The sequence below is a fragment of the Daldinia vernicosa genome, assembly GCF_022497035.1.
Source record: "Daldinia vernicosa strain CBS 139.73 unplaced genomic scaffold F5Y00scaffold_29, whole genome shotgun sequence".
NCBI classification, from domain to species: domain Eukaryota; kingdom Fungi; phylum Ascomycota; class Sordariomycetes; order Xylariales; family Hypoxylaceae; genus Daldinia; species Daldinia vernicosa.
The window spans coordinates 232,481-251,555 of NW_025953945.1; the positions used below are offsets into that span (position 1 = coordinate 232,481).

The 19,075-nt window shown below is 46.1% G+C and overlaps 7 protein-coding genes across 7 annotated transcripts; 4 read left to right on the forward strand and 3 right to left on the reverse strand.

The window, feature by feature from the left end:
• Positions 1-2,892: 2,892 nt before the first annotated feature.
• F5Y00DRAFT_97240 (NAD(P)-binding protein) lies at positions 2,893-4,279 on the reverse strand. Its single transcript, XM_048014394.1, has 4 exons — positions 4,076-4,279; positions 3,711-3,977; positions 3,209-3,610; positions 2,893-3,145 (listed from the first exon to the last, which is right to left on the reverse strand). The coding sequence occupies exons 1-4, from the start codon at positions 4,154-4,156 to the stop codon at positions 2,915-2,917; spliced, it is 981 nt and encodes a 326-aa protein (XP_047863983.1). The 5' UTR covers positions 4,157-4,279; the 3' UTR covers positions 2,893-2,914.
• A 529-nt stretch (positions 4,280-4,808) lies between these two features.
• F5Y00DRAFT_262955 (uncharacterized protein) lies at positions 4,809-5,111 on the reverse strand (the record flags this gene model as incomplete). The annotated part of the gene is made up of 2 exons (XM_048011462.1): positions 4,809-4,913; positions 4,995-5,111. The coding sequence occupies 2 exons, from the start codon at positions 5,109-5,111 to the stop codon at positions 4,809-4,811; spliced, it is 222 nt and encodes a 73-aa protein (XP_047863984.1).
• A 1,062-nt stretch (positions 5,112-6,173) lies between these two features.
• F5Y00DRAFT_262956 (HAD-like protein) lies at positions 6,174-7,782 on the forward strand (the record flags this gene model as incomplete). Its single annotated transcript, XM_048011463.1, has 3 exons — positions 6,174-6,889; positions 6,958-7,010; positions 7,073-7,782. 3 exons carry the CDS (start codon positions 6,174-6,176, stop codon positions 7,780-7,782), a joined length of 1,479 nt encoding a protein of 492 aa, XP_047863985.1.
• A 306-nt stretch (positions 7,783-8,088) lies between these two features.
• Positions 8,089-9,848, forward strand: F5Y00DRAFT_239679 (U-box-domain-containing protein). The gene is made up of 4 exons (XM_048008121.1): positions 8,089-8,430; positions 8,491-8,683; positions 8,744-9,293; positions 9,352-9,848. The coding sequence occupies exons 2-4, from the start codon at positions 8,583-8,585 to the stop codon at positions 9,523-9,525; spliced, it is 825 nt and encodes a 274-aa protein (XP_047863986.1). The 5' UTR covers positions 8,089-8,430; positions 8,491-8,582; the 3' UTR covers positions 9,526-9,848.
• Positions 9,849-9,961: 113 nt separating this feature from the next.
• F5Y00DRAFT_97365 (putative aminotransferase family protein) lies at positions 9,962-11,942 on the forward strand. Its single transcript, XM_048014396.1, has 4 exons — positions 9,962-10,018; positions 10,077-11,141; positions 11,223-11,258; positions 11,380-11,942. Exons 2-4 carry the CDS (start codon positions 10,232-10,234, stop codon positions 11,796-11,798), a joined length of 1,365 nt encoding a protein of 454 aa, XP_047863987.1. The 5' UTR covers positions 9,962-10,018; positions 10,077-10,231; the 3' UTR covers positions 11,799-11,942.
• Position 11,943: 1 nt separating this feature from the next.
• F5Y00DRAFT_97361 (drug resistance transporter EmrB/QacA subfamily) lies at positions 11,944-14,548 on the reverse strand. The gene is made up of 8 exons (XM_048014395.1): positions 14,073-14,548; positions 13,883-14,016; positions 13,698-13,821; positions 13,420-13,626; positions 12,990-13,358; positions 12,577-12,938; positions 12,453-12,516; positions 11,944-12,401 (listed from the first exon to the last, which is right to left on the reverse strand). The coding sequence occupies exons 1-8, from the start codon at positions 14,294-14,296 to the stop codon at positions 12,143-12,145; spliced, it is 1,743 nt and encodes a 580-aa protein (XP_047863988.1). The 5' UTR covers positions 14,297-14,548; the 3' UTR covers positions 11,944-12,142.
• A 1,141-nt stretch (positions 14,549-15,689) lies between these two features.
• Positions 15,690-18,330, forward strand: F5Y00DRAFT_97396 (Pkinase-domain-containing protein). The gene is made up of 5 exons (XM_048014397.1): positions 15,690-15,768; positions 15,915-16,109; positions 16,228-16,362; positions 16,424-17,979; positions 18,042-18,330. Exons 2-5 carry the CDS (start codon positions 16,088-16,090, stop codon positions 18,246-18,248), a joined length of 1,920 nt encoding a protein of 639 aa, XP_047863989.1. The 5' UTR covers positions 15,690-15,768; positions 15,915-16,087; the 3' UTR covers positions 18,249-18,330.
• Positions 18,331-19,075: the final 745 nt, after the last annotated feature.

The window sequence follows — 19,075 nt, forward strand, 5'->3', positions numbered from 1 at the left end:
CTATTCAGGAGGCCACCCCTGTCTCATGGGCCCAATCACGGTCATACATTGTCATCAAAATAGAGGCGCTGAGGCGCAAGCATCAGACGGGAATTATTTAGTCGATCTCTTTCACATACGTGATTTCTGTCAGAATTTACCAAGTAGTTATTCATATAGTGAAGAGTATCGTTTCTTATATGATGAGTCTATCGGGTAGGGAATGTAGGCAAGTCGCTTCGCTTCTGATCGTAGTATTAGGGATACTTAGAGAACATGTTTTAGGGGTCTATGAATGATACGTTCTGAAATAATGCCTAGTACGTATTTGGATAATGATAGGCTATAAATTTAACATGCCTACCGTATACTATTAGGTAAAGGTCAGTCAATTATGTACGGTTCAATGTAACTACTAAGCCTTGCAAACCTCAGCTTTGCCAGCTAAGCCACAATATAACCACTCATAGATTTTAACGACAGGGGTTGTTATTGGTGTATTAATGAGTTAATAGACTATGTAGTAAGTAGGTTTTCTTAAATCATTTTCTATCGAGGGTTACGCTTTAGGATGTTTGATAGGTTCAAAAGGCGACGAGTCTCTTCCCCTAGGTAAGGTAACTAGGTATTTTATGTCGTAGGTATTTTAGATGGTATTATCAACTAATCTCGATGATACTCCAGTACAAGTGGTATAAAAATCCCTAGCTAGACCCTTCAACTATGAAGTTAGACTCGACTCTAAGTTTACAGGACAAGCTTCTAAAAATGATGCGGGGCTCTTGGTTGTTTGGAGGTATCCGAAGTTTCTATGTTGTTCAAGGTTAGGCCTTCTTCCATGGATCTATTACGAGCCTCGCTTGCCTTGCTGTTTGATGATAAGAGAAGGCGTGTAGCTAACCCGCGCAGCTTAGAGAAGGAGAACCTCAGAGCAACTTGATCCTGGATGGGACGAAGGATTGGGAGACATGCGCTTAACACACCCACATGAGTCTCGATGATGGTCCAGTAGAAAAGTTGCGCGTACATCCCTATAGCATTTTTAGCATTTTATACTCCTATACTCCTATATCCGTGGAGCATTGGACTTGAAACAACGTACAAGTAGCATCTGTCTTGATATTGTCTTCAAGGACAGAGTAGATTTGGGTTAAAATGCGAATCCGAATAATGCCAACAATACTAACTAAACCACCAAGAAGGAATATGCATATGACCAAAGTCTTTCGCGCAAATGGCATCTGTAACAGCCAAGTTTTGTAAATTGGCAGAAGAAGGATCGTAACTAATACATAAATGAGTTTCTGTCTAATAGGTAGGTAGATAAGTAGCATGGCGCCATGAACGTGGCTTACAATCTGTAGCAACATCTGTAGCTAAGGCAGTAATAGAGAGTGCCACCTGGTTGATACAAGTGGACTCGAGCTCGAAATTCCATTGGGAAGCAATTGGTGTACATGAAACTAGGATACTTGTTAAGTGACTAACAAGTTCCTAAGGAGATGGGTACTTCGTCAAGGGGAAAAGACGTACACATAAGGGCAAAGGTGAATGTTATCGTCCAAGTGATTATAAGACCAACGAGAACCCAAGTCATTGTCCTAAATCTTGAAGTTGTGAAGATACGTTTATACATCAGGAGGACACTGATTTTAGTTAGTCCTACTGCCGGCCATGTTAATATCTCGAGTGCATATGTCGTCTACATACACATAATTAGTTATTGCGTAACAATATATAGGCTGATATAATATTAAACCTAGTAACCTACCTTGTTGAAGATTACTATGGATTCGGGATCTAGCGGGTATCCGTCATCGTCATACTGTTGATGGGCCCCCAGACCACCTTGCTGAGTCACTGATAAGTTGTACCTAATGTATTAGACTATTGATGGATTAGAAAGATGGCATTTCACCCTACTGATGAGAATGTCTATTGTGACACCAATGCTAAATATCTAGAAACCCACATATTAGAAATGGTAACACCGGGGGCTTTATGTGGTAGAGAATCCCACCAGAGCTACAAGGATAGTCCAATCATCAGACTCCAACTTTTGGCCTTTGATTCGGCGAGCTTGAAACCTAAGAATAACAGAAATGATAGAAACAATAGGGAACGTAATTCCCAACCCCCATATCGTTGGCTGTTGACTTTGAACCATGGTAACACGATTAGAAAAGGATGAGAGATGGTTCTGGAGAAGAGGGCAGCAAGGAGTGTCATTTAAAAAGTGAAACCACTTCGCTATTGTATCACCAATTTCTTTTTGTTGATCAGGCTAACCGATAGTAGGTATCGAATTAGTTCATTTTCCGAAAGCCCCCAAACGCCACCATAATAATTCATCCTCGGATTTGCCTACCGAGGGTTGGCACACTTTCGGCTTGCGAACATGGTGGGCTCTATGGATATGGCACAAATATAGCTATGAAGAGGTGATGTCAGATATGATTATCTGTCCGATAGAACATATAAAGCATAATAGAATAAAATCTATTACCAAATAACCTTTTAGTGGTATAGCGGTTTGTTTAACAGGTGATACGGGAATATAAATAGGTGTAACAACAGTACAGCCGACACCTGCGAGATCCTCTACTAATCACGTCTCTGAGATAAAGTCTGAAGATATGAATGATGTCATTCAAATGTTGATGGGTGATAGAATCGTCCTCTCCCCTGGAATCCTCGCTGAGCTAAACATGCTTCCCGAATCCAATCTAAGCTCGACGGCAGCCTTAGTAGATAGTGTAATGGCTCAACATAACAGTGCAAATATCCTTTTAAGAGAAATGTACGTAAGATTATCACGGAAAATATGGGAAAACTATTCCAAAGCTAGCTACCTAAACAACGATATTTCTCTCACTGACCTAAGTACCTAAGATAGCGGACCATCGCCAACAAATCCCTACTCATCCCGTCAAGTTTACGCAAAAGCCTCAGTCTGCTTACGGCACCATTCCACGAATTTAGCTGCGACTCCTGTTCCGCCTTCAGATTCTCCTTTTATCGAAGTTTCGACGCCTGCCGGAAGACTACCAAATCTTCCCCAAGGATAAACATAGGCGCCGCTCTTATCAGGTGTCAACTCAGGAGTAAGTGCTGTCCAGAGTTCTGTGTACGCCCCATAGACGGCCGGATATAGCATGAGCTTGTCCTGCAATAGCAATAATTGTCAATATATACCCCAAGAATAGCCACAAAACGCAGCACTACTCACAACGATCCAACTGTCCGGGCCTGTCCAATGCCGCTGCAGCTCCGTGCGTAAGTTGCCCGGGTTAAAAGCCGCGTGTACAACACCGGTCTGAGGTGTCGCCTTGGCGAATTCCCGGGCGAAAAAGACGTTACCAACTTTGGTCTGGCCGTAATTGGGTTTCACGCCTTGGTCTGTGGGAGAACCATCATCATTGATGATCATCCCTTGTGGCTGCGGTGCGGCAAGGTGCACGGCGATGGAGCCGGCCCACGTGACGCGCACGGAAGCCGTCGGAGAAGTGGAGGCGGTTTTAGTAAGGAGAGGGAGGAGAAGCTGATAGAGTAGGTATGGGCCCAAGCAGTTGGTGCCTACCTGCATATCGTGCCCTTGCGCGTCGACGCTCCCCTTCGGAGGGAACATGACCTACAAGCGGAGACATGTTAGGTACATGGATGAAGTAGGCGTAGTTACATAGGTATAAAGCAAACTAGTTAGAGAAGAGAAGATCGGAAGAGAGACGTACACCGGCATTATTCACAAGAACATCAAGGCGCTGTTGTTGAGCAGTGAAGGATTCGACAGCGGGTTTGATGGTTTTGAGATCAGACAGGTCAAGATAAAGAAACTCTACGCGACCGTTGCTGGAGGGCGAAGCATCTTTGATACTCGAAATGGCCTTCTCGGCCTTTGATGCGGAGCGGCCCGCAACCCAGACAGTTGCGTTGTGGGCGTAGAGGATCTTACACAGTTCGTAACCCACACCGACGTAGCCACCTGTCACAATGAAGACCTACATCAGATGAAGGTATGCGTCAGCGATATGAAAAGAGGTATATAGGTAGGTATGTAAGAGAGAACTATACAGGTACTTAGAATCTAGATACTTACTCGTCCGGTTTGATCAGGACAATTCTTCTCCGTGAGAACCGGGGCCGGAATGAAGAAGATTTGGCTAAAGATGTTCCCCATGATCAGCGATTTCGAAAAGTTGAGTCAGGCAAAATTAAAACCGTACGAACTTGACTGCTTATAAGTTAGGTCAAATGTATTAGGTTTTGAAGTTTACCTGGCCATGCTGCCATGTCGTCGAATTGACCTGGATGTTCATCCTTTACAAAGCCACACCTAGCCACAACATTAGCCACAATGCTAATCACGTCAGCTAATGAGGGCTATTTATTAGCTTTCTCCGCTTCCCCACCCCCGCATTCCGAAGCATCGGATCCGAAGGTCCACACACTAAGGTTATAATTACTATGTACCTGTACAACTTTTTATTGGCAAGCCATCTTCATCATTGTGCTGCCATATCATGCATCACAGTCTTGGATGCAAAAATGTAATACGCCCAGAAACTTGTCTGCCAGCCAACATATTTTAGACCGCTAGTAACAAGGATCACTCGCAATTTATAACCAACCTCGTTAGCAATATTCAACGGTGCAGCAAAGCCAAGGTTCTCGGGGTATCTTTTCATAGTCCTAGATACTAGATGAGTATCATATGAGGACTAAACTATGCAGCCAGCTAGCAACATGTCGTAATGAGTCGGCTGACATGCTTCTGCATCATAGGCTCTTGTTCGAGAAGCGAGCGATACACGAAAACGCGAAAGCGCTGTTCAGCGAACAGGGATTGCATCCTCATCACTAACAGGTGTAATGGTCTCCTTGCTGAGCATCATTCCATTGTAGAACCGAGGATCCTTAGGGAGGTCTGCTTGGCCCTCGCCATTTTTATTGTATCAGTATATATCGGTCCAGGCCTGTGGCTTGATATACGAGAGCGTCCCGGGAGCGATGCGAACAATCTCCCCGAATTTGTCGTGGGCGGCTTTAAGCAGATATTGGCTTATTCCGATAAGTGAGAAAATGGCCAATAGGATATCAGAGGCGACGAGATAGAACGGGATGAAATAAGACATTGTAAATTAGTTTAATTGCTACGAGGAGTACACACTAGGATATGAGACTTAGTTAAGGTAACCGTACTACATGCTTACAATCGCCAAGCAGGCAAGAAAGCGAATACTTACCGAAATGAATAAATATAGGTAGTTATCAACTTAGGCGTAATTTCGAAGTAAACTAAGGCCTGGCTGTATTCCATTTTAAGTAAGATGCTATTAAGAAGAGAGAAGGTTGAGTGAAAAAGGAGATTGCAAGATACCTACCTCCTAGGAAGAAAATATACAATAAGCCGATTAGTATGTATTATAAATCGACTGCGAGACTTAGCCAATTAGACGTGGATGATCAATGTGTCTGTATCTCACTCGTAATCGAGGGCATATACATATGAAGACTATCTGGTTGCCAATGTCAAGGCTGAGGTAAGAAGTTGACTGCATACCTAGGGGTACGGATTCCGTGAAACCACAATCTTACCCCTACCATAATGATAAGCAAGACTGTCTTTGAACCTCTCCTCAGAGGCTCTTATCTCGTCAATATTGGCGAGAGATTTGGGATTGCACACTGCAGAAGACCTACATAGATTATCTTGTTAATACAGGAATAATTTAATAAATGGACGAGTGTATCGGCCCCTTTCCTCTCTCAACATATTTAAGGCCATATCTATAGATAGATCCTTTGCTGGACTTGCTATTATAAGAGCCCAGTGTTTCCCCCTGGTACATTTCAAAATAGAACGATCGGAGATCAGGGGTTATCGCAAGAAACAATTACACTTAGTTGTTCTTCCCGTATTAATACTATTTCTCAGCAGGATATTGGGACTTTATAGTTTGTTGCTCCTTAGCTAGGGCAAATCAATAAACAAGTAAGCAAGAGGTTCCCTATTCCCAATCTGCAGGGGTTGACCCGCATTCGATCCATGAGAATACGAGGTAACCAACCAAGCGGGTGATAAAATAATTTACTCCTTAATGTCAGTGTAGTAGGTAGGAGTCTGCAAATTATCCTGTTACCGCTTGCCAACTTACTTTCTTAGGATTTTAGAGCTAAGCCGAACCATGAACAAAATGGATTCCTTGCAGCCACGCCCTCGAGGCATTATCTTCGACCTCGGCGATGTCCTCTTCACATGGTCCGCTAACACGACGACGACTATTCCAGCTCGAAAGTTGAGAGAAATCCTCTCAACGCCCATCTGGTGCAGTTATGAGCGTGGCGAGATCACTCGTGATGCCTGTTACGAGCTAAGTGCTCAACAATTCTCCCTCTCAGCGTCCGAGATTGCCGAAGCGTTTTCCCAGGCACGCGAGTCTCTACAACCCGACCATGCCATCGTCTCCTTCCTTCACAAGTTGAAAAAAGATCCTACTATTCAAGTATATGCTATGTCGAATATAGGCAAAGAAGATTTCGAGGAACTTGCTACAATAACGGACTGGCATCTTTTCGATCGAGTGTTCACCTCAGCCGCGGCAGGCATGCGAAAGCCGGAGCTGGGATTCTACCGTCACGTCCTGGATCATATTAACTTGGTCGGAAACCAGGTCGTCTTCATTGACGATAAAGAAGAAAACGTCGATGCGGCGCGAGCAGCGGGTATCCGGGGACTTGTTTTCGGGAAATCAACAATTCACATATTACATGAACTGCTAGATAGTTCAGTGGGAAAAGGCTGGCGATATTTGTTCCAGAATGCGAAGCAATGTGACTCGATCACAGACAGCGGGGTCGTCTTCACAGACAACTTCGCGAAATTGCTGATTGCGGATACGTTGCAAGACCAGTAAGTCGATCCCCAGGCTGTGCGAATAAATGTTAGAGGGAGCCTGTAGCTTAATACAATGGTACTAGGACTCTTGTCGATCTCTGTTGGGGGTCTAAGAAGACCTGGAATTTCTTCGCCGGTAAGAACTTCTCCAAACACTAGGGCATGGCGAGAAAGTGACTGATGAAGACATGTTATCAGGCAAACCAGCACTCATTCCAGGAGATTATTTCCCTGATGATCTTGATACCACAGCACTCGCACTCCAAGTTCTTCGACCATCGCCGACCGAAGTTGCCTCGCCTATTCTCGATATGATGGCCGAATATGTCAAGGATGATGGCGCTTTCCAGGTGTATTTTGACCGTAGCAGAGAGCGAGTGGACCCTATTGTCAGCGCGAACATCCTTGCTTGCTTTTATTCTTATAACCGTGGACAAGAATTCGAGCATACCCTCGAACTCATACACACATTTCTCTTAGACCGTTCCTACGCAGAAGGTAGTCGGTACTACTCTTCCCCAGACTGTTGTTTGGGGTTTATCGGACGCTTACTCCGGTCGTCAAACGACGATCGCCTCCAAACAATGCTGGGTCCGTTGTTGAAGTTGCGAGTGCGTGAACGCCTCGGTCTAAATGGCAGCGCATTGGATTTAGCTATGCGCATCGCCACGTGTGCCCAAATGGGAATTGCATGCGAGGATGATCGCCGGGCTTTACTTAGCCTCCAATGTGACGATGGGAGTTGGGAAGGTGGTTGGTTATATCAGTATGGAGCTACAGGGGTGAAGATCGGGAACCGCGCTGTGACTACAGCAATGGCTATTGCAGCACTTTCATCTCATGGTATTGTTCCGCAGTGGAATGACACAAAGTTCAGTGGTATAAACGGTAACCAGGTATATATGTAGTTGTTGAAATATACACTACTGACTACTACTAAGAGAAGTGAAGAGGTAAAGATAGAATTTCGGGTCAAAAAGCGGATCTACGGTGGCTGATTACCTAAACTTACTTGTACCTAATGGAGGGACCCACGTTGTCATGCTTAGTCTGCATTAGGTGCCGTTCGTTAGGTTGTACATATGTATATTGGTACATTGTCACTCGCTAATACATGCACATCATTCTGGAATCTTCGTCTGACAAATGGGGCTATCCCAGCTAATCAATCAGGGGTCTTGTACTGCGTAGTACGTTATTATCTTGTGACTGAAGCAATAAGACGGAAGTAACGAGCATCAAGCAACAACTGCCAATTCAATAAGGCTGAAACTTTCGAAACAGATGGAAACTCGAAATGCAGGTGTCTCGTTTATTCTTTAACATACAATCACCTTGTCAATTCTCTCATTCTTCTTACGTCTGTACTTGCTCGCTTATCCTACAGCCTAAGTATTATCTGTCTTTTCTATAATACGAAACCCAAATACCTTCCACTTAATACAGCTCATTCTCATCCACACCTGTAAACTCATCCACAGCTGTAATTGTATGGGCTAGTAGCGCATATCTCTGATTTGCAGTCCTACAACTATCCGCCACCTTTTAACAAAGAAGTCTTCATCCCTATCTCCCCGCCTTCTCTCTGCCTGCTATAATTCTCATCGATAGCGTAGCATATACGCCGTTATCTGGGTCTAAAGCTTGAAACCCTTCGAAACAACAAGACCTATCCTTCGACCGAGTTCACTAGCGAACACCAGCAGCAATGGGGAAGGACGTGGAAAAGTCAATTAAGCTAAAGGAAGATGGGAACCAACACTACCAATCCGGCGACTTTATAGGCGCCGAGAGCCTTTACTCCAAAGCGTGAGTTATAAAAGGCACATCGTTTTGCGCTCAAAATTAATCGTCCTCGGATCTTTATAGCATCATCGCGGACGATACGAACCCCTCATTGTACACAAATCGTGCTATGGCACGGCTTCGACTCGAATTATACGAATCGGCCATCTCAGACTGCAACGAGTGTATCAAATTAAGTGGAGGCAATGCAAAAGCATACTTTGTCCTTTCCAAGTGCCAACTAGCCATACACGACTACGACGCTGCCCTCGAGAGCGCTCTGCAAGCCCACCGCTTGTGCGTTGAGACGAACGACAAGTCACTTGGCTTAGTTACCGACCAAGTCCTACGCGCTAAGAAAGAACGTTGGGACGAGATGGAAAAGCAGAGGGTCCGCGAGGGGCAAGAGTTGGAGAATGAAGTCATCGGCCTCTTAAAGCGCGAACGTGAAGATATGATCGGTTCTTGCGACAACGACTTCGATAGAGAGCAGGTTAGGCAGGAGTGGGACCACAAGATCGAGTTGCTACGATCGACATTTGAGAAGTCTAGAGCCGCGTCGGAGAAGAAGCGCGAGGTTCCTGATTGGGTAATTGATGATATTAGTTTCGGTATCATGATCGATCCAGTAATTGTAAGTATTACACTAATATGGGAATTCTTCGACATGTTATTATTAACCAGGCCGATAGACCAAGACCGGCAAGTCATACGAGAGGGCGTCTATTATGGAGCATCTTCGAAGACATCCCACCGATCCCCTGACAAGAGAGCCACTGCACCCGAGTGAATTACGGCCAAATCTTCAACTAAAAGAGGCCTGCCAAGAGTTTTTAGACCAGAACGGATGGGCAGTTGACTGGTAACCAGGGAGTGGTAAGCGAGATACGGGGGATACTCGAGATGATCCGACGGTAAAATAATCGATACAATGAGACCAGGGAGAGCGTAATGGTATGGATAAGTATTGGGGTTTTAGCAAGCTCTGCATTGCACGGCGTTTTTCTTTTTCTCTTCCGGATTAGCCTAGTTGCGCCATTGTAGGATACCCAACATTCGTATGAGGAGCGAATATTTGAGGTTACGGTTATGAGAAATGAATACTAGAGTATTGCTTAAGATAGCGCGGTTGCTGTAAACTAGATAGGGGTTATGAAAGATAAATCAACCATGGTAATAAATTTTGAAATCTCAGTCTCGATAGAAACTCACTAGCGACATGTCAGGGCGACAATCTATTGTCGATTACTTTAATACCTCTTATAGATGCTAAGGCTCATGGCCGACGCAAGCCGATACGAACCGGTAGACAAGATACTCCCAACACTTCAACACTACCTTATCTACTACTACCTACATGTATGTAAGGGTATATGTAAGGGTACCTAATGTAAGGAGATCCGCTAACTCCAGCTAGATTATGCTAATAATGGACTCAACTCCCGCCGACAAGCTTCACCCCAACCCAAAGCCGCGACGAGACTGAACTTTATCGGCACACTTTACTCTTCTGAACCCTATCCTTTTTCCAATTCTCATCCTTGTCCTCATATTGTCTCATTCGTATCCATAATGACGATTATATACCATCCCGAAAGGGGAGACAAGTCGACAATGGAAGCAGCATCTTCCTTCGCCCAAGTCCCCTTCGGCGCCGCCTTCCGCAAGGCACACTTTGCCTTCGGCCCGAATTACACGCCACTTAACCACGGCTCGTACGGGACCGTGCCGGTGTCGGTGCGGCGCGCCCATCAGGGTTTCTGCGCCGAAGCCGACGCCGCTCCGGACCCGTTCATCGCGCTCGAGTTCCACGACCGGCTTGCGCCGCAGCGGGCTCTCGCGGCTCAGGCCTTGCACTGTCCAGATGTTGATGAGCTTGTGTTCGTGCCTAATGCTACGACTGGGTCCGACACCGTGCTTAAGAACCTGGATTGGAAGGACGGGGATGTGATTCTCTGCTACGAGCGTATTTATGACTCCCTTGGCCGCGGAATATCCTGGATCGAGGAGACGCGTGGGGTCAAGGTGCATGTTGTGCGTGTCGTGTGGCCGGTGTCGGATGATGATCTCGTGCAGGCTATGGTCGATGCGGCAAGAAGTATCAACGCGGAGCCGGGACAGAGAGTACGGCTTGCCGTCGTAGACACGGTTGTAAGCATGCCTGGGTTCCGGGTCCCGTTTGAGAGGTTGGTGCCAGCGCTTCAGGCCGAGGGGGCATTGGTATTGGTGGATGGCGCGCACGGGATCGGACACGTCGATATCGACCTTGCGGCCTTGAACCCCGACTTCTTCGTCACGAATCTGCATAAGTGGTTTTTCGTGCCGCGGGGGTGTGCGGCGTTTTATGTTCCCAGCAGGAATCGTCATTTGATTCGGACGACGCTGCCGACGAGTCACAAGTTCAGGCCTCGGAAAGAGTTAGGCTCGCAGTTGGGAGATGAGGACGAGGGGCGTCTGTTTGTGGAGATGTTTGATTTTACCGGTATGTGTGCACTGCGGGTCGGGAGAGTGGCCTAAGTAAGAAGAAGTCTACGGGTATTGATGATGTCTTCCACCCATGTAGGCACGAATGACTTAACCGCTTGGCTCTGTGTTCAGGGTAAGTACTATTTCCTATTATAGTCTCCCTACCATTTGATACCGTGACCTAGCTATAGTAATATGGCGTGAGCTTAGTAGTTGTTAATTCTAGGAGGCTTGCTAACAGTTCCTCTTCATAGCCGCCATCGACTTCCGCGACAAGGTCTGCGGTGGCGATGCTGCTATCAAGAAGTACTGCCACAATGTAGCCCAGCGCAGTGCTGAAGTAGCGGCTGAGATCCTAGGCACCTCTATCATGGATATTCCAGGATCTTGTCTGCGAGACTGCTTCTTCGCCAACGTGCGGCTGCCACTCGAGCTGGGCACTGATGGTCCTGGCAAGGTTGATCCGGCGCATGCGGGCGGGGTCTGCGACTGGTTCAAAGAGACCGGAAGCCGTGAGAGTGGTATGTACTTCCAGACGGAATTCTATAGGGACATCTGGTGGTGGCGTATCAGTGGCATGGTTTACGTCGAGGTGGACGACTATAGAAGGGGCGCAGAGGTACTGAAGGCACTTTGCGCGAGAGTTAGGAACGGTGAGCATGTTAAGGGATAGAACTCAATTCTAGAATATAGATAGAGAAGCCAACGATGGAGATTTGGTCATTCTTGGATAGCAGTATGATCGATTTAGTAGTCCACAAGGGGCCAGGTTGTATTATCAAGATGCCAAAGGATAAAATATCCCATGATACACTTGAACGTCCTAAGAAGTTTACTGATACTGAATTTCAAAATTTATATAAGAACTAATGGTGAGGAATGTAAGCTAGGTAAGTATTTGATAACCATATCAATTGGCTGAAGGCAAGAGCTCGCAATCGGACATGGTAATTATGCAATCGGGTTAAGATATTACCTTACGACTTACCGATGTAAGGATGGTATCAAAGAAGATAATCAATAGCCTTCAACATTTGCGGCGCTTCTCAACTTACGCTCCCAGAGTGTTGCTGCGAAGACCCAAACCGCCACACTGAAATACATCATGACTCGCATCTGCGAGTTGAACCCATCAGCGAAGATTTGACGTACCGCATCGCGGGTTGCGTCCGGGAGTGTATTGATATACTGCACAGAGTCCGAGATCTGCTTGATGTCTGCCGGATTGAGAAGGGCAGGCAGAGTGGAGGAGAGATGATTGTTGAGTACCGTTGAGCTTCTCACGCATTAGTATATAGTTCGAGTTAAGTTCGGGTATATCTCATACCTGATGGCTAACCCTATTGTTCCGCCAAGTACCCGTATCTGAGTAATTGCTCCCATGGCGACAGCTATTGTATGAAGAGTCAGCGTACAAACAAATGCAGCTTTATAATATATTAGTGACTTACCCATGTCAGACCGTTTTACTACCATTGGTGTGTATATCAGCAATGAAACGAGGCCCATTCCAAACCCGAAGCCCATTATTACCTCATATCCATACATAGCGTTACCACTTTTAAACCGTACCGAACTCGCCAGTCCGATTCCTAATAGCTGCATGGATGCCCCAAAGAGAAGGATATAAAAGGGGGGCACTTTAAACTTGGCTGCAAGTTGCCCAGCGACGATTGTAGCAACGGGAGAGGCAAGCAGGAGAGGTAAGAGGTGAGTGCCAGCTTCAAATGGGCTAAGTCCGTCGACGGCTTGAAAGCGTTGCGGAAGATTGATTATCGCGGTCATAAAGGGCGGCCCGGTGCAAAAAGCAATTCTAGGTTATGTTAGAAAATAAGTAAAATACCAAGATTTGGGGTAATTTTACATGGTGAGAGAGCTAACTAAGCGGTTCTTCATCAGTCGAAGTGGGAAGATGGGTTCTTGAGTGGCTCTTGGTCGATCTGCAACTTTTTCCCATCCGAGAAATCCGATGAACAGGACACCGCCGACGATTATAGTACTTAGGATTGTCGGATTTTGCCAGCTGTATCGAGATCCTGCTTCCTCGAAAGCGAATACGATTAGAGCGGACGAAAAAAGCAACAGTATGGCTCCAATAATGTCAAGTCGACGAAGTGATGCCCGCGATATCTTGCTGTGAAAGCTCATTAGGCCCGCCGAGTCGTCAATATTTGGGAATTGAGCAGGCATAACGAAGGCTATTAAACCAGTTGCAATTACTCCAGCCGGGGCGCTATTCTCAATATTAGCTAGCCACTTCAAGGGTTCTCAATTCTAAATGGGGGTATGCTCACTTTAAAAGGAAGACCCATCGCCAGGAGGAGTGGTTGTTGATTGCACCGCCGAGTATGGGACCAAGGACGGAACTGAGGACGGAGACCAGGGAGACGACCGCGATGATGTTCCCCCATTTCTCAGGCGGGACAAGTTCGGGCTGGATACATGTTACCATCGCGTAGATTCCGGAGCCACCGATACCCTGCAGAGCCCGGAACACAATCCTATAAAGAATTTAGTATATATGCTCTGCCGTTATGTTGTAATACTATCGTGCGAGGACTGATGTACGCACAGCTGAGTCATATTTGAGATTGAGCCGCAGACGATCGAGAAGACCGTAAAGAAGGCTATGGCAACTAATATCAACAACTTGCGCCCTAGGATATCGCTGAACTTGGCATATACGACTAAGAAGCCTATGATCTGGGTGGTCAACGGGGTAACCTCGTTATATATTTGTCAGAACCCATATCATACCTGTATAAGTGATGAGATAGGAGGTGACCACCCAATCTCTCTGCTCAAAGTCTCCCAAGGCATTTGTTATAGAGATGAGCGATGTACTGACTATTGTCGTTTCTAATGTCGATAGGAATAGGGATAAACATAAGCTGGACGTCGTTGTTAGGTGAAGACTTAAGGTGTAACTGAACATTGGGGGTCATACGAGGATATCATAGCGTATAATCTCCATCCTTCCATATATCTACGAGGCGCCTCAGAAGGAATTGCTTGGGTAGTTTGGCCATCATCTTGGATGTGATTTTGTGGCTCCTTCAACCCTGTGGGGCCAAGCATGATGCCGCCATCTTCCACATGGCCGCCGTCTGTAGTTGTACTTGTAGTTGTAGGTTGGTTTCCGTGCTCTTGAATTTCGGGAACAGATGCCATCTTTTTCTTCTTCTTCTTCTTCTTTTTCGGACTCTAGCAAATCCAGAGACCGAGAGACTACGGCTGAGACATGATTCTTAATAACAGGTTTTCCTATTCATTTTTAAGCATAGCGACAGTGAGGACAGGTTTCTTCAATCGTCAACCCCGTAGATTACTATAGCTGCGCCACATTAAGCATGTGATTTGTGATCGTCTCCAGTAGTTTGGGACGAGCTGAGGTTTTCGCGTCGTGCCGTTGCAAGCGGCCTCTTTCTACCCCTGTATAGTTGTATTTAACATGACTGCATGAGCTTCTAGACTCTTTGGATGCAACCGACTAAGATTCTTATTGGTTTAATAATCTTAGTTTGATAGAGGTATTATCCATAAACTCTGCAATAGCCCAATTGTGATAGCAATCAACTTCTTTAAATTGTTGGAACGATTCATGAACTTAACTCACCATTATCAGATTATATTTGAAAATCTCTTTTAGATAATACTACAGCTGTGCTAGATTCTTGCCTTCATAAATATGCACAGAGTAATAATGCTCCGTATTTTAAAATGAAATTCGCTTGGTAGGATCAGGACAATTGGGGGGCTTGTCGACGGAAGCTAATACAAAGTCCTATACGTATGCGACGTCGGCAATTGTCTCTATCCGTAGTCTTTATTTGATGAGCCAGAGTATTAATTTGAAATCCTACTTCGGTAACTGCCCGTATCAAAAATAAACATAGGTAGTTACTCAGTTGTGTGTTAGCGAGCTGGCCTGATATAATTAAGATACTGTAATTTACCTGGCAGCCCTTGGATGCAGCCCCTGAAGTGCTCCGCCACGCTCCGCTCAACATTGTCAAGGCCATTGGACTAAGTGGATTACCTAGTGTAAACTCCTTAATGTACCTATGTACCTCTTAGTAATAGACTTCATCACGTACTTTACCTGTTGCGTGTAGAGTTTTGTAGAGGCGCATGCAGTTGGGCTAGATTGAAAGTTCGTATTCACTGACTTAAAACAGACTTAAAAACTAAAATAAAAAATAGAACACGAGTCGGGATGGTACATGTATAAAGGTATCACACTTTAATGTTGTCTTACTTTTGGAAACCGCGCATGTGCTACCCCGCCTTTGTGCTCTAATACATCAATGACACCCGTATGAACTACTATATTCGAAGTACCTTATCTTTAATAAGGGATGCCCCATACCGTCAAAACGCCAACTCTACAGCAGTCAGACAGTTAGACAGGACCCCTCCATAAATTCTATAACCCCCTAAAAGTCACTTACTTTTTGTCGTATCAACCACCTGTTGTACGCTAAAGATTGAATTTATTGCTGCGGCGAAACCGCCCCCCTTCTTAAACCCCCCGGTTAGTCCGCGCAGAAGCCCATGAACCGAAACATTGACCTGGTCAACTTCAGATCTTTGACCTTTTCTAATTGATTGATGATCAACCCAACTCAATAAACCCGTCCTAGGTAGAAATTCGACATCATTGCTTCTTCCTCAGCCACCTTTTTTGATTCCTTCTTTCTTCCCCCCCCTTTTTTTTTCCTTTTTACTTTTAACTTTTTTTCCTATCTTAGGTACCAATCTTTACACTATCTCATCAATCATTACCTAGTATCGCAACTCCGATAAGGAAACGCCTCTCCTCTTCGATACCTAAATAACTTATCTCCTCTTTTACAACTTGTCGTGTCTCCGACCCTTTTATTGCGCGACCTTCACCGACTTCCTCCTATTCCTCCTACTTGACACCTATCTACAAACTTGTCATAGGGGAAGTGTTGGAAAATGTCGTGGAAGCTCACCAAGAGTAAGTTTTTAATTACCTGCCATGTTCCTCGAATGGCTTCCTTTCAGCCCAAACTTCGCTTCTTCGCTTCAGATGCACGACGATCGTATGTGGTTCTGCTAACACGACGTCCCATCAGAGTTAAAGGATACCCATCTAGGGCCCCTTGCGAATACCTTCTCCCGAAATCCTTCCACGTCAACGATCACGGAAAAGGATGAAAAGAGTCCTATCCCAACATCCGCTACTCCTACTCCCAGTGATAATGCCATCGGTTTGTAGCCACGTATGTATACTATTCTTCGGGGAAAGTTGCTCACACATCCTTCCTCCAGCTGCCTCGGAACACATGGTACAAGAACCTGTTGTAAAACCTCCGAAACCCGGTATTCTCGTCGTAACTCTCCACGAGGGCCAGAATTTTGCTCTTCCCGAACAGCATCGAAACGCATTCTCGCAGCATGGCCAGGGCTCCATGTCAACAGGGAATGCCCTTAGCTCTAGCTCCGTGCGACCAGGGTCCTCCCAACGAGCGGTAGCAGGTTCTTACACGAACGGCAGACCCCAAACATCAGCGGGGGGTTTCACTGGTATACCTTCTAACCACGGTCGGATCTCTAGCAAATATCTGCCGTACGCATTGTTGGATTTTGATAAGGTCCAGGTTTTTGTCAACTCGGTCTCCGGTAACCCGGAAAACCCCTTGTGGGCTGGTGATAACACCCAGTACAAGTTTGATGTGTCTCGAGTAACGGAGTTAAACGTACACTTATATATGCGTAACCCTACCGCGCCGCCGGGGTCCGGTCGAAGCCAAGATATCTTCCTAGGAGTTGTCCGGATCAACCCTAGGTTTGAGGAAAAGCGGACCTTCGTCGAGGACCCCAAGGCCAGTAAGAAGGATCGCGAGAAGGCCGCGGCCGAATTCCACAACCGAGAACGCGAGCTGGGACACAGTGGCGTTGATTGGGTCGACGTACAGTATGGCTCCGGTAGACTTAAAATCGGTGTGGAGTATGTTGAGAACCGGGCGGGCAAGCTTAAGATCGAGGACTTCGAACTTCTCAAGGTGGTTGGTAAAGGTAGTTTTGGTAAGGTCATGCAGGTACGCAAGAAGGATACCAGCCGAATCTACGCGCTCAAGACGATTCGTAAAGCCCACATCATCTCGAGATCCGAGGTCGCTCATACTCTAGCCGAGAGATCTGTGCTGGCACAGATTAACAATCCCTTCATCGTGCCCCTTAAGTTTACCTTCCAATCTCCCGAGAAGCTTTATTTTGTACTAGCCTTCGTCAACGGTGGAGAGCTGTTCCATCATCTTCAGAAGGAGCAGAGATTCGACGTCAACCGGGCACGATTCTACACAGCCGAGCTACTCTGCGCCCTGGAGTGTTTGCACGGATTCAATGTTATCTACCGAGATTTGAAGCCCGAGAACATCCTGCTTGATTACCAAGGTCACATCGCGCTTTGCGATTTCGGCCTTTGTAAATTAGATATGAAGGACGAAGACAGGACTAACACGTTCTGTGGCACACCTGAATACTTAGCGCCGGAGCTTCTTATGGGCAAGGGATACAATAAGACGGTGGATTGGTGGACTCTGGGAGTTCTCCTCTACGAAATGCTTACGGGTCTCCCGCCATTTTACGACGAAAATACTAATGAGATGTACCGCAAGATTTTGTCGGAGCCCCTGCATTTCCCAAGTGCAGACGTCGTGCCTCCTGCGGCCAAGGACCTTCTCTCTAAGCTACTCAACCGCAACCCAGAGGAGCGATTAGGAGCTGCAGGCAGCGCCGAGATCAAGGCTCATCCTTTCTTCCACGCCATCGACTGGCGCAAACTATTACAGCGCAAATATGAGCCCACATTCAAGCCCAATGTGGTAAGTAATCTTTGATGATACGACTGCTCCTTTCCAACGTGTGAGTTCTAACATGGACCCAGACCGATGCTCTTGACACAGCGAACTTTGATCCTGAATTTACTTCTGAAGCTCCGCAAGACTCGTATGTCGAGGGACCAGTATTGTCAGAGACGATGCAAAATCAGTTTGCGGGATTCAGCTATAACCGACCGATCGCGGGACTTGGCGACGCCGGCGGTAGCGTTAAGGACCCGTCTTTTGTTGGCAGTATCCAAGACAGGCGATAAACACGCGATCGTCTTTTATCGGATGCACGTCTAGGCCACGGCGATATAACAACATACGCCCGAATTCATGGGTGGGAGATTGACTAACAAGATGGAAATAGGTAGAGAACAAGTCGGCGTAGTTCGTAACTGGAAACACTGGATGTGATTTACACATGTAGTGATGGTGTCCTGCGTTGTGTTGCTGTTGCTGTTGCGATATATTACCGGATTCTGGACCAGCCTAGAAGCACTTTCATATGGAGTTTGGCATGAGTTATTGACGATGCCTCCGAGTTTGCACTTTCTGGGATCTCAAAAAGGAGAACAACTCTGTAGATAGACGAGATTGAGGCCGAGGAAAAGACGCCTATTGCCAATACCTTATCGTATTATTTATTATCCGGTCCTGTGAGATATGTCGTTTATAAGGTCTTTATGGCTACTACTAGGTAAGGCCGGGTCCTTTATTATTACCCGAAGCTTACTATTACTCTCCATTGTGAGACTGGGTCACTCTTATTACCGCAATTGTTGGTCCGCGTAAGAGAAATAATCGTAGGTACCGGTTTGCGTATGGAAATTGTGGAAATAGTTACAATATTCCAAGTCGGGGTTACCCGATACCTAGCAGCTAGGTACCGGTAAGCAGGCACCTACCCAGCAAGCGAGACGCCGAGTCTCCCGGTCCCGCTTCGCGTGGGCTACACGGGATAAAATTTACACACGCCCGAGTATATCCACCAAATGGAGGTTCCGCAGCTCTACAGAAGGTAGCTACATACATGCATAATGCCATAGGTAAGCATCACGTCACTAGCGCGGGGTAGATGGGATGACAATAACGT

Excerpts from the sequence above, each read along its gene's own strand:
- F5Y00DRAFT_239679 (XM_048008121.1), top strand. The coding sequence starts at position 8,583 with ATGGGGAAGGACGTGGAAAAGTCAATTAAGCTAAAGGAAGATGGGAAC. Across the intron at positions 8,684-8,743 it reads GAGAGCCTTTACTCCAAAGC|CATCATCGCGGACGATACGA; the intron begins GTGAGTTATAAA and ends GGATCTTTATAG. Across the intron at positions 9,294-9,351 it reads TCATGATCGATCCAGTAATT|ACCAAGACCGGCAAGTCATA; the intron begins GTAAGTATTACA and ends CCAGGCCGATAG.
- F5Y00DRAFT_97361 (XM_048014395.1), bottom strand. The coding sequence starts at position 14,296 with ATGGCATCTGTTCCCGAAATTCAAGAGCACGGAAACCAACCTACAACT. Across the intron at positions 14,017-14,072 it reads TTATACGCTATGATATCCTC|CTTATGTTTATCCCTATTCC; the intron begins GTATGACCCCCA and ends AACGACGTCCAG. Across the intron at positions 12,939-12,989 it reads TTAGTTAGCTCTCTCACCAT|AATTGCTTTTTGCACCGGGC; the intron begins GTAAAATTACCC and ends AACATAACCTAG.
- F5Y00DRAFT_97240 (XM_048014394.1), bottom strand. The coding sequence starts at position 4,156 with ATGGGGAACATCTTTAGCCAAATCTTCTTCATTCCGGCCCCGGTTCTC. Across the intron at positions 3,978-4,075 it reads GTCCTGATCAAACCGGACGA|GTCTTCATTGTGACAGGTGG; the intron begins GTAAGTATCTAG and ends CATCTGATGTAG. Across the intron at positions 3,611-3,710 it reads TTCTTGTGAATAATGCCGGT|GTCATGTTCCCTCCGAAGGG; the intron begins GTACGTCTCTCT and ends CTCCGCTTGTAG.
- F5Y00DRAFT_97365 (XM_048014396.1), top strand. The coding sequence starts at position 10,232 with ATGACGATTATATACCATCCCGAAAGGGGAGACAAGTCGACAATGGAA. Across the intron at positions 11,142-11,222 it reads GGAGATGTTTGATTTTACCG|GCACGAATGACTTAACCGCT; the intron begins GTATGTGTGCAC and ends CCACCCATGTAG. Across the intron at positions 11,259-11,379 it reads CGCTTGGCTCTGTGTTCAGG|CCGCCATCGACTTCCGCGAC; the intron begins GTAAGTACTATT and ends TCCTCTTCATAG.
- F5Y00DRAFT_97396 (XM_048014397.1), top strand. The coding sequence starts at position 16,088 with ATGTCGTGGAAGCTCACCAAGA. Across the intron at positions 16,110-16,227 it reads GTCGTGGAAGCTCACCAAGA|AGTTAAAGGATACCCATCTA; the intron begins GTAAGTTTTTAA and ends ACGTCCCATCAG. Across the intron at positions 17,980-18,041 it reads CCACATTCAAGCCCAATGTG|ACCGATGCTCTTGACACAGC; the intron begins GTAAGTAATCTT and ends ACATGGACCCAG.